The sequence below is a fragment of the Cygnus olor genome, chromosome 6, assembly GCF_009769625.2.
Source record: "Cygnus olor isolate bCygOlo1 chromosome 6, bCygOlo1.pri.v2, whole genome shotgun sequence".
Classification (NCBI taxonomy): Eukaryota; Metazoa; Chordata; class Aves; order Anseriformes; family Anatidae; genus Cygnus; species Cygnus olor.
The window spans coordinates 12,919,503-12,932,489 of record NC_049174.1 but is presented as its reverse complement, the minus strand read 5'-3'; the positions used below and the strand labels follow the sequence as shown (position 1 = coordinate 12,932,489).

Sequence of the window (12,987 nt, the reverse complement as noted above, 5' to 3'; positions counted from 1 at the left end):
GTGTGTGGCGGTGGGAGAATCGCCCCAAGCCCCAGCAGCTCCTGAATTACAGGTCACTTGTAGACTCTACTAGGTGGGTCATTCCTGTTGCAGTAAAGGTCTGTTTACAGGGACTGGTATCAAGTTTTATCTGTGAATTTTCCTCTTTGCTTGAAATATCTAGAATGATCTTACTAACTTAATGCATACTCTTGTTTAGCCACTGCAAGTCAAGCCTGTGATTTACACCAGTCTGAAACTGGCAAAAGGATTTATATCAGTTTCAGGTCAACCAACTTGCATGCATGTGTGTCTGTGTATGTACACATCTGTACATACACACAAGCCATGGGACCATAGGCAGACACCTCTTCTAAAGGCAGGGTAGGTGCAGCTCATCCTCACCAAACACCCCTTGCTGCTTAAAGGCACTCGTTCTGCAGCCTCATCTCACAACTCTGCTAGCAGCAAGCTGTGTGGCTGTCAGAGAAACTACGTGGGTATTAAAGTTTGCTCTCGTGAGAGCAGATCTGGAGCCCTGCATTCAGCTCTGAGGCCTTCAGCACAAGGACAGGGACATATTGGAATGAGTCCAGAGGAGGGCCACAAGGATCATCAGAGGGCTGGAGCACCTCTCGTATGGAGACAGGCTGAGGGAGCTGGGGATGTTCAGCCCCAACAGAAAAGAAGCTTTCAATCAGACCTTATAGCAGCGGCCTTCTAGTACCTAAAGGGGGCCTACAGGAAAGCTGGAGGAAGATGCTTTGTCAGGGAGTGGAGTGATTGGGCAAGGGGGAATGGTTTTAAACTAAAAGAGGAGAGATTTAGATTAGACGTTACAAAGAAATTCTTCACTCAAAGGGTGGTGAGGCACTGGCGCAGGTTGCCCAGAGAAGCTGTGGATGCCCCATCCCTGAAAGCATTCAAGGCCAGGCTGGATGGGGCTTTGGGCAACTTGGTCTGGTAGGAGGTGTCCCTGCCCATGGCAGTGGGACTGGAATTGGATGATCTTTAAGGTACCTTTCAACCAAAACCATTCATGATTCTGTGATTTGCTAAAGAATGTGTGCTGCTGGCCTCGTGAGTCACAGATGAATTAATTTGCCTTAGCTTCCTTCCACTCAAGATAGATAAAGTGCTCATCTTCTTTTTTTCCTACCACAAGCCATTTCTCCTTTGACCAAAGCAAAGTTTTTGTTTGTTTTTAACTTAAAATGTCTTTTTGGTTGTAGTGTTTTTTGTTTGTTAGTTTTTTTTTTGTTGTTGTTGTTTTTGGTTTGGCTTGTTTTGGTTTTGCTTGCTTACTTCTAATGGAAAAAATCAAAGGAAATTAAACTGATATTTGGAAGTCATCCTTTGTCAAAACTTGCTTGCTTTGATGAGAGTGAATCCATAATCACTGAAAAATTAACTGTGCAGCTGCTGATCTTGCTGTGATTACTTGTTAAGGGGACACATGCTGTTCATTCTTTCGGCTACATATATTTGTAAATAAGGCACAGAAAACACATGGGCATTATGCTTTCCCAGGTTTTAAACCACTATTAATAGTCTTGTTAATCCAATGAAGAATTGTATTTTTATACAATTACAATGTATTAGTGTAGTGAGTACAAAAGGGGCAGTGAAGAGCATTTATTCACAGGGTAAATCAAGCTCTGATCAGCTGATCATCAAAACATTATCTGATTTACATTTCTATAGGCTTATGACCATATGAACAGGAAATTAATTTTGGCACTAGGTTCAATGGTGCTCAAGTCCACTGTGCTAAAAACAAGCACAAAGCTGCTATTGATATTGAGACCCACCATCCAATACAGGACGCAACCTGGATGATTCCTTCATTTATTTCTTCCCTGACAGGTAAAACATCAATTTTAAAAGCTCCCAAAAAGCAAGAACAGCCTTGGCACTGAATTTGTGCAACGTATCTCCCAGTGTATTTACACTTGACTTACACAGTTGCTACATCCTATAGATAAAGGTCTGTTACCAGTAGGAACAGTCGCTGTGACTTAGTGTTGAACTGAATTGCTTGGTTTGGGTACCACCCTGTTCGCCCAGGTTGATTTGTTTATTTAAAAAAAAAAAAGTTTTTCTTCTGTAGAACATCTCTGATTTACTTGACCACAGTACAGTAGCTGAAACAGCCTTTTTTGTGTCACAGCTCTTTTCCCACTTTCCTCCAAATATTTTGCCCAGTGAAAATAGACGAGTGAGTAAAAACTGGACAGTGCCCTTTGACACAGTACTTTGTTATCCTGCCTAATGCTATTGAGGAGAAAATTCCTTCTCCCACCTAATGCTGCTTATTTATTTATTTATTGGAGATGAATCCATGTTGCTTCAAGAGGCTTTTTTCTGTGAGATAATAGCAGCAGCTCTTCATAGATCCATTTGTTGCCGTGGTGATCTGCCTACTCCTTTTGTTAGTCCGCCTCTACTTCAATAAACCCCCTTCCTGTTATCAGCCTGGTGAAAATGTCTGCAAGTTCTTCAGAGCTAATAAACAGCATACATCATTCCTTTCATCTGATCACTATAGTGTGGGGCCGTACAAGAGAGTGAGAATGGCGCATGAATTGTACAGCTGCACTAATGGAACTCCGAAGAATGAGCCTCCTGGTCAGCCGAGTGAGTGCACGACAGGGCACTACCTTTCTCTCTTAGCTGAAGGTGCCAGGACTCAAAAGCTGCACCTTGTTTTGAGCACCAGTGAATGAACTGTCTCTTGAAACTAATAATGCAGGCCTCTCAATGACTATTTCAAAGTTACTGGTTTTAAAAACTAGCTTGAGGTCTCTTCAGAATTTTCTGCCAGCTGAAACAATCTTTTTTTTCCTTTGTTTTCTGCCTCCTAGGAATGAGATGGAAAGACACTTCTTGGAGCTACTGCAGTTTAATATCAATGTTCCTGCCAGTGTTTACGCCAAATACTACTTTGATCTCCGCTCCCTAGCAGATGACAATAACCTGAGCTTTCTGCTGGAGCCTCTTAGTAAAGAGAGAGCACAGAAACTGGAGGTAATGGTCTGAGGTTGGCTGAGCAGGGGACTGTGGGTGTGTGTGTGTAGTAAGAGCATCTGTTGCTAATCATATTAAGTGGCGGTTAGAAAAACTAAAAAGCTTTTAGATTAGTGTATTACAGGCTAATTTAACCCCTTTATAACTACAGTTAGCGCTTTTAAAACCATGCCTAGGCTAAACTAGTATTCTGAGGAAGGGAAGGGAACAGAGATCATGGAAGTCTAGCAGATCACTAAATAAAATGGATTTTTGGAACCATAGTTCAGCTAGGCTACTGAAGATTGAAAGGATTAGTGTCATATGTAATGGATTGTCTGTCCTTCCCTGGTCACAGTCAGTATTCCAAGCACCTAGAGACAGTCACACTTGGACCTTTCTAAATACTACCAGCTGAAGGTTTCCCACTGCATCCCACTGCACAGCTGCTTTTAGATTTAGAGGGAGTGCTCTTACTGCTCTCATGGTTTAATAAACCATTTGTTAGGGGGACAGCTGCAGAAATAGTATGTTTCTTTTCGCAATCTTTAGAACCTCACACTTTCAAAGAAATGTTGCTTTAAGACAAACTTTTGGAATAGCTGCTTCTTAGGAATACTTCAGCATGTCCAGAGGAGTATAAATATAGATTACTGACCCTTTTTGCTAAATGGAGAAGGCTGCCCTGCTGCAAGTCCCCACAGCATTCCTTCATATGAAGGCTTGTTTTAAAGACCTTTTGCAGTGTCAGACTTTATTCCTTGTTGGTGAATATATATATATATAAGATACTTTGAAAATATCTAAACTACCTGGGTTCCCAGGCAAAATTTCTTGTTGGATCAGTGCAGCCTTTCATCTGTACAGGTTTAATTGATGACTGCGCATGTTGTTTTGTTGACCTTTCAACAAAGGCATTAATGCAGGCCCTGTGTACACTGATACCATAACCCCTTTCAAAAAGGGGTGTGCTATGGTATTCTTGGCTTATATTGTTTTATTGTCCACCTCCAATAATTCTGCCAAGTGCCAGTTTTTTTATTTCATCCCAAAGTGGTTGAACTTTGGGAATAAATGTGATCCCTCCTGGTCCTTTGGAATGACAGGTATGATATGTCTACAAATTCCTCTATTTAAAGTTAAGCAATGCAGCTCTTCTGCTTTGTCTCACCCTTGTTACTTGCACTTTAAGCTAACACTGTCACTAATTGTAAATGTGGTTGTAGGGCAGTTCATATTCCACAGGAAATTGTTTACTGAACTGCTCAGTGCCTATGGCATAAGTGGATGATTTACAGATTGTGAGCCTGTTTTGTTTCTTCTTTGCTAGCGTTTGGGAGCTTGGTATTTAAAACCAGAGTAATTTTCAGTATGGTGTGTGGTTTGCCATAACACACCTACATAGGGCATTTTGATTTCTAATTCTGAAACGTGATAAATATTTAAACCATTTGCTAAACTTCTTTTTAATTCTACCTTTCTGTTAGAAGCACATGAGAAGCTGATAGGAGCCCTTATGGAGCCGTGAATTAGTATTCCAGGGACTGAAAACTGATTTACAACATGTGGGTGACTGGGGCTAAATATGTCAACACAGGTTGCCTTATGATTGATGTGCTAGCATTAGAACAGGATGGAGAGTCTGTCTGGTCTTGCACTGGGAGCTCATACAGCCAGTGTCTCAAAGAATGCCACTCTTGAGCCAAATGCATGCCTCCAGAAGGTCGGCAGAAATAAATGTAAATAATTATTTTAAAATACACTTAAGAGTTTATTCATGCTCAGAGTGCTTTTCACCTTTTGAACTTCCAGAACACTTGGCTGTGCTGAATGGGTTCTGCCTTAAAGGGAAGGTGTAGGCTTGTAGCTTATTGCAGGACTCTGAAAGTCCATCTGGTGATAGGTGGTAAATAATTAATGGAAGTAAATGTTCAGGACTGAAATTCAGTTCAGCCTTTTATTACTGGTATCCTTACTTGTTTGTATTGATCATGTCTGAAAGCTTCAATCAGAAATAGACTTTATGGGGAGGATACACATTATTTTCTGAACAATTGTGTTACTAGAATTGAAATAATTTGGCTTGATACTAGAAAAGCTGCATCTGAATAAAAGCTGCTTGACTAGCTAAATAGCAAAGCAGAGGTAAGCCAGTAAATGGCTGGAAAAGCCATTAAATATTAAGTTGTCCACACGTGCTGATATTTAATAGCTGTGTTAGTGCCATGGCTATTGCTGTGCCATTGAGCAGTGGGCTGCCCTCCCTTCTTGACTTGATCACGTGAGTGCTCTTGGGAAGAGCAGCTTGGGGAAGAAGGCGTAGAGAAAGTAAAGGCAAAACTAGAGGTCCTAACACAGCTTTTTCACTGAGTGGCCAAGGGCAAGGTACTTGAGGAAGTGCAGAAACCATTTTAGCTTGAGCCTTTTCTGTCATAAATGAGAAAATTTTGCTATATGCATTTTTGTGCTGTTAAAAACCTAAACACCAGACCTAGCTACTGGGTGCACTTCTGTACATAACTTGCACAAACTTGTAAGTCTGAAATGAATCCAAGTTTGCCATTAGGTAATGAGACTGGCAGATGAATTAAGATACTCAGATATGGAAACCACTCAACTTTTTAATGTCTTAATTCCAGATGGATAGGATTCTTGTTAGCATGGGAAGGGACCCCCTTAATATTTTCCCTCCAAAGTAGTTCTTATTTACTGTCATTCTTGGTTTAAAAAAAAAAAACTAGTAGTGTCACAGCTACAGGGTGCCTGCTGTGTTGGTATGACACTTGTAAAAGCTTCCTTGAAATGTTCCAGTTTTTCTAATGTGTACTTTTCTTTTTGTTTCTGAACATGATACCCAGGCTATCTCCCGGCTGTGTGAAGATAAATACAAAGACTTGTCAAAAGCTGCTATGAGACGATCTTTCAGTGCTGATAATTTAGTTGGTATCCGCCGTTCTAATGCCATCCTCTCCTGAGGAGAGAGAAAGGTGCAGCACCATGAACCAGCATCCATATCAGTCGGAGGAATACCACCACTCCATGCACACAAGCCAGCGGTGATGGTGTCTTCCAGCAAAAGGAGGAGAGGAGGGGTAAAATTAGCCAAGGGAGCCCAGAGCTTGAGGAGCATACTTGGTGCAAAAGACAAGACCTTTATCAAATCAACTCTCTCCTCCTTTTAATTTATCCAGAGGTGCAAAAACAAACTTGTCTCCATCTTTTCCCCACAGATGTTTGCTTACTATGTAGGCCTATAGCTGTGAACTCTTGAGGTTTTTAATAATAAGTAGTTTTAAATTTTAGAATTTAAACACTAACGACATGACTATAGTTACAATGTTCTTCTCTCCTCTCCCCTGTTATCCAGAGTCTCACTGCATTTGTATTTCAGGTCAATGCAGTGTTAACAAAAACAAAACAGAACATGGGACTCTTTAAAGTATAAAGCCACTCTGGAGCTGAAAACAATAGCATAGACATGTGTTGATGGTTTTTCCCTGGTTTGGCTACTAAAAGCTGCTATTATTGGTGATCTGTTCGTAACCAAGAAGCTGCACAGCAGGAAGGAATCCCAGCTCTGCACCAACTTCACTCCAGTAGAGATTGTCAGAAGACTTTGAATGTTTAGACTGGGGGCAGAGAGATGGTTTTATGTATTGTTAAAATATATAGGGTCCATGCTGCATTTCTTGTGAATTATGGTGCTTCTCTCATTTTCTAATACTTATTATTGCTCCGGAAGAGACGCAATCTGTATATTTTTCTGAGGCATTGAATGAGAAAGTTGGTCTGGAAACATCATCACCATCCCAAACAGTGTAGCAATCCAGTGGTGAATGGCATGTGTGCAGCACTGCTTCTCGAGTTCTACTGCAGATCTCTTGTGCTATATACAGTGGAGTTCCTAAAGCTGATATTGTGCATCCATCTGGCTCTCCTTGAGTATTTGTTTCTTGGGAGGGATTTACATTCATAATGAGACAGTAATGAGTTTGAGAATCCTAGACTACCTAACAGGGTAGATTAAAAAAAAGTGTTCAACTGATAATTGTTTCCCCAAAGTGAATTTTATCTTGCGCAACTGCTCTTGAGGCTTGGGTTTTGTTCCTTCTGAGACTTTGGAATGGGACCTCACTTTCAGGCTCTGAACCTGAACTCTAAACAGGATAAGTATTATTAGACTCTTCCTGTTACAAGTCTTTGTAATATCTTCCCTTCTTGGATCCAAATAGATTCTAGGCAGTTTGTCCTAGGAGCAGATCTCCCTCCAAATGGCATGGTTTCTGTGCACTTCCTCTTCTAGCCAAGGTCCAGAAACTTACACTGAATAGCAAGTCCATACGCTTTTGAGAGTGGGGGTGTCTGAGTGCAATAATCAGTTTGGCTGCACTCAACTGTTAAAATGATGCATAAAGTCTTTTGTGGTATGCAAATATGCCAGCCCCTGGCTCTCAAATCCATGGAACTTGGCACTTCAGGTATTGATCACAATTCAATTTTGAAAATAATGCTACATCTTCAGGTGGTTTTCCTTTCTCATGTTTGTATTAAAAGAAAAGCTAATAAACTCTATTTTAATTAAAGTTAAAGGTAAATTGTGTTTTCTGTACAGTTGTCTGATTTCATTCCCCTCACAAGTATTTGGTGCTGTGCAGTTTCTTTCAAGTTATGGAAAAAGAGGGGGGTGGAAATCAGTGGTGTGCATTAGGGCCTTCCCCTTTCGCCATACCAGCACCTTGCATTCATTTTACTGCAGTTACTTGTGAACGTCTCTGGAGCTGGCAGCAGAGGTCATTTGGCAACTTCGAGCTGCTCGGTCTGCAGCATCGGGCAGGGCCCTGGCAGCCGGCTTCAGCTGAAGGAGTGGCAGAAGCCTTATGTAGCTGCCGAGCTATTCCCCTGTGTCGCTTCCACTTGGAATTGGGCTCAGGCTGCTCCAGTAACTAATCACTGACAGTTTCTTTGCACATAAATGACCTTTAAGTAGGGCGAATCTGTCTGGAGGTGATTTTATGTTTTTAAGGCCTCCCTTGAGGAGTGCTAAATTGGAAGCTACGAGTGACCAACTCCTGGATTGACTTGTGACCTAATTGCTAATGAGCTTTTCTTTCCTTAGCACTGCCAGGTGCCTTCAACTTTGTAAGGTCAGTCTGGATTCACTTCACTGTGGGCTGGCACATGGTTTCTGCAGATACAGCCATTCAGCTCCAAGGTGCGCAGCAGTGACTCGTGGCAGGCCTTTACCTATTTGCGAAAGGAGATGAAGGCTCTTCCTGCTGATCTGGCTGGCAGGTAAATGACAACTCAAGCTGACAGCTGCTTCTGCGTTCTGTCTTCCAGGAGACTGCTGCTCATAACTTAATTTTGTCTAGAGCCTTAACTGGCTCCAGTTTTTTGTAGCTTAGCCCAGAGCACTTAGTCAATAGGATTTTGATCTGTTCGGCAGATGCTAAATAGAGCTCAACTACAACATGACCTCTTAAGAGAGGGAGAACAGCATTTCCCTTTAACATTTAACATTCTGGTCTACCTGAAAGAGAGCCTGGAAAACAAACCTACAGCATTTCTTAAGTAACCAGTAAGAAGTAAAACTAACAGAGCACATTTGAGGGGAAGAACAGTGATACTGTTTCAGAGAGAGTTCTATTTAGGTGGGTCTGCTGTGAGCTGAACTGGCATGGGGAGACACCCTGTAACTTCCGCTATTCTTAGTATGTTGGCAGTTCTGTTCTTACAAAGGCAAAATAAAAATTGGAATCATAGTAGAATTAAAGTGAATGTTACCTACCTCTGCTCCCTCTGTTCAGCTACAGGAATGATATATCTTGTGACAGGAATGCTTGTTTCTTGCTACCCAGCAGCTGAATAATATTTAATAACATTTAATCTGTGGTGAGCTAACCTCTGGCTGCATTCAGTTCCAGGGTAGTACTCCTCAAATGGTAGGAAAATAGTTTGCTTAGACAGTAGCTACATCATGGCCCATCAAGAATAATATGAGCATTGTGTGTTTGTTGTCCATATGGGGAGCAAATCACTGTTCCTGGGCTACATCTGGCCCTTGGGATTCAGCAGGCCTCTACCTTTGTGTATGGAGACTGTGTATTTTGTTTCTAAGGGAATTTTATGAGAACTACTTCAGTGTGGGTTTGGCAGTTAAGAGGACAGGCACTTCAGGGATGGAATAAACGTCAAGAACATTGCTTCTGGATAAGAATATAGGCATCAAGACTAACCTGAGCAAGCAGAAGAGGCCACAAGAGCAACTGAGGTGAGAGCTTGTGCAGTGGGGCTGGCAGCCGTGTGTGGGCAGCCTGCCCTGTTCAAAGCTCAGCACTGGGAGGGCTGCTGCCCTGTCCTGAGCTGCTGTTTCCTGCAGTGCAATAGTGCAGCAGCATTGCCTAGGCCTGACTTTCCCATAACCTTCTCTGGGAAAAAGGCAATCACACCAAATGCACTGTGTGACACTACAGAAGTGAATATAAGTGCACTGCTGTACCAATACACCCCCACCCCCCACCCCCGAGTTTAATAGCTAAGGAATGCACATGGCTGAACATAGGTTTGTTTGCCATAGAAGTCTGAGGCCGCCTTTGTGGACAGGCATTTCTAGAAGAAACCACCACGTTGCCTACTGCTCCTGTGATATAAGAACCTCATTTGTGAGGACACATGCTCCCTATGCTGTCAGATACTGTCATTCCCCATACCACGAAGTAAGTGAACTTTTGCTGCATTTGCACTGTTCAGCTCCAAAGGAAGCCAGCGACTGCCTCAAGGGTAGCCTGAGTTTTCCAAATGGGGCATGGAGCATGCACGTGTGACACAGCACTGTCAGGGTGGACTGTGTGCTGCCATGCAGGAGCAGAGTCCTGCAGGTGGCTCACGAACAGCTGCCTGCAGTAATGGCCCTTCCCTTGCTTGAAAACACTGTCTCAAGGTGGCAGTGGATGGCAGCTCTGCCAAACGTCTATTTACTGAAGAGCTGAGGACATGGAGGCTTCCTGGGATGCGAAGGTGGTAACACTGCTGCCACCGGGGTGTTATTTCCAGAGGCAGGTGATGGGTGTCTTCAGCTCCTCGCTCAGTCAGCCTCTGACTGTTCTGGCTGTACCTGAGTGCAGGGTGGGGAGCAGATCACCAGCAGGGCAGAATCTGGTGAGTCAGCCTGTGCTGTCGGCTCTCCGTCAGTTTTATCGCTGGGCGCTGGAATGCTGCTTCCAGGTAAGAGATCCTATCTGGTGGGACCCGTGTGTGCCTACACACCTAACTAGATAGCAGAGTCCTGCACGATTAGTCACAGCGCAGCCAGCTTAACCCCTTGCTCTCCTCATGGAGTGCTCTTCCCAACACAGGAGAGTGTACAGCAGATGGCAACATGGGCACTTAAATCAGCACGCAACATCCTACTTGGTTAAGAGCTCTCATCCGTTTGGCCTGGTATGTACCAAAGGGCAACTCTTCAGCACCTGATCTCAGTGCGGTGTGAGGGACTGATACTGAGCAAACTGCAGAACACCAATAAAAGTTGATCGTTAACCCTCTGCCACTGGTGAGGTGTGACCTTGGACCGTCAGGGAAACACTGTCAGTGAGGCTGTGGGCACCTGCTGCCAGCACAGCAGCCCTGAGGCCCAGAGCAGAGCTGGGCTGCTGCTGCCGGGTTGGGACTCACCGCACCTTTATGGGTGCCTCCACTCCAGCACTGCTGGTGTGTGACAGCCCCATGCCAAGGGCAGAGCTGCGTGGGGTTCAGCACACCTAGCAAGTGAGTCTTGCACCGTGCCAGTGCAGTTGCCTCACAAGTCCCACACGATCCCTGCTGATAGGAGACCGACACAGCCCTCCGGCACACTCCTCCTCCTTCCCCACAGTAAGGTTTTGTGGTAATTATCAGTCTACCAGAAGCAAAGAAAACAACACACTTTTTTTTTTTTTTTCCTCATAAATAACTAATCTCTATACTTCTCTTTGAATAAAATTTCTTCAGCTTTTCACAAAATATAATACAGGTATTTTAACAAAGTTGAACAACATCAGTAACTGAAGATGCAAAACCAAGATGTAAATTATGTACAGCATTTAGGGCATAAGACAATGTTCCTTCCCTCCTGCCTGCAATTTGTTGCTGAGAAGCCAGGTTCAAATACAAGTTGACTATATTAACCTGCCATTAGTCTTGCATTTTTCAACAGGCAACAGTTTGCAGCTAACCTTGAATTTTTCTCTTAAGAAAAAAAAAAAGATTTACATAGTCAGTTACACTTTAAAAAAACAAAACACAACCTTTGACATGTTTTTGTTCATTGTATTGCATGGTGTGTGTTTAGCTGTATCTACAAAAGGCACTATAGAAAGAGACAAGTCCAGTGAGGTGTGGATTGGATCAGGTTAGAATTATTTAATGCCTGGGATTACAACATGAGCCTACCCACAGCATCTCTGCACCTGACCTGCCCCGCTGCTGAGAACACACCTGTCCCAAACCCGTATCAAAGTTCACTACGGCTCCTATATGTACAAAGCAGGCTATAATACAACTATTTACAGTTTGTAACAGAACATGGTGCAATTCTGTCCAAGCTGAAGTACTGCAACACGCTGGAGCGAGCCAGCCCTCTGTCGCAAGAGTGCTGATACCTGCATCTAAAAAGTTTCCGCAGAGTGCTCCAGCCCTGTGCCACCAGCTGCTCTCTGCAGTGCCGCAGGGACACGCACGCAGTGTCCTGGCAGTGCCTTTATCAGTAGATGTGCCATTTGAGTGGCCCCTCACTTCCCGGGCTTTGGTTTTAAAATGAGGCGGAAACCTCCTTGACCAAAGTGGTCCGAGGGTGTCAGGAACAACCTCAGACCCATGCTGTCCCACAGGAGCAAAGCCGGCTGCTTTTTTCCCGTGCTCAAGCGGCCGGGTCACAGTGCCATGCTTGAAGGAGGGCAAAAAGAACCCGAGTAATCACTGGGAGGTTACGTACATGACCGCTGTTCAGGGCAGGGGGAAAAGAATTAACAATCCCTGGGGGTACTTTCACAGGAGAGCTGAAGCCAGCTGCAGCCACCTCTCATCCCCTGCTACCACTGGAGCTCCCCCAGCCTTGCCGCTGTTCGGTGAGGTTGACACAGGGCCCCTCAGCGTCCTGCTTATTGAAGCCCTGCCGTCACGGTGGCTTAATGCCACGCACTGCTTCTGTCAGTGCCCTGCTCCTGCCAAACACCAGGGAAGCGAAAAAGGCTTGTGGAGCTGGGGGGAAAGGAGTATGAGTGCTCTGCTGAGCTTTCCTAAATTAACTGGTAACTCCTGAACCTGGTGCTGTCTCTGACAGAGATATAGCTTTCAAAAAAGCAGCAAGACGTGAAACTGTCTGGCTGCTAGAAGACCCAGCTGTTTCCCAAGACAGACAGACGACTGTCTGCCTCGGCAAACCCCCATGCACGTACAACCTGGTTCAGAAACGCATCCACCCCAGCATGGCCGGCTCTGCCACACGCAGCCGCTGCGCTGCGTGCCCGGGCGGGCAGGCAGAGTGCTGGGGCCCCCGCCTCAGCCCAGGCAGCCTGCACAGTGCCAGGGAGATGCCAGAAGCTCGCCCCAACACAGAGGCGCGGAGCAGCGCCCACCCTTCCCACAGCACCGGAGCCGGCGTGGCCCCAGCACCAGCCCTGCCCGTGGAGCCGGCACGCACTCGTGCAGGGAAAGGGACCCTGGCGTCACCTTGCCCCTGGCTGCATGGCAGCAAGCCGGGCCCTGTCCCTGCCCATCCTCGAGGCCAGGTGGCAGGTCCTTGCCGAGCCCTGTTCTACCACCACCTGTGTAGCCCCCAGCCTGTGCAGTGCCCTCCCTCCCTCTCCTCCTGGGACGGAGCTCTGCTCCCATCCTGCTGCCCGAGCCCCGCACCAGGGGCCCCCAGCCCTCTCTGCCATGACACACAGCTGTGCCCGGGGATGCAGGCGCAGCAGGGTGGGGGTCAGCACCCCCCCCACCCCCCCCACCCCCCACCCCCCCCCC

General features: G+C 45.2%; 1 protein-coding gene across 3 annotated transcripts in view; it reads left to right on the top strand.

The window, feature by feature from the left end:
• Positions 1 to 7,568, top strand: part of CCNYL1 (cyclin Y like 1) — a 35,383-nt gene extending 27,815 nt beyond the window's left edge. For all 3 annotated transcript variants that reach the window (XM_040562305.1, XM_040562307.1, XM_040562308.1), the window contains exons 9-10: positions 2,844 to 3,006; positions 5,844 to 7,568. In XM_040562305.1, the coding sequence (XP_040418239.1) occupies positions 2,844 to 3,006; positions 5,844 to 5,960 (280 nt within the window). In that variant the 3' untranslated portion in view covers positions 5,961 to 7,568. The remainder of the gene's footprint in view (positions 1 to 2,843; positions 3,007 to 5,843) is intronic.
• Positions 7,569 to 12,987: the final 5,419 nt, after the last annotated feature.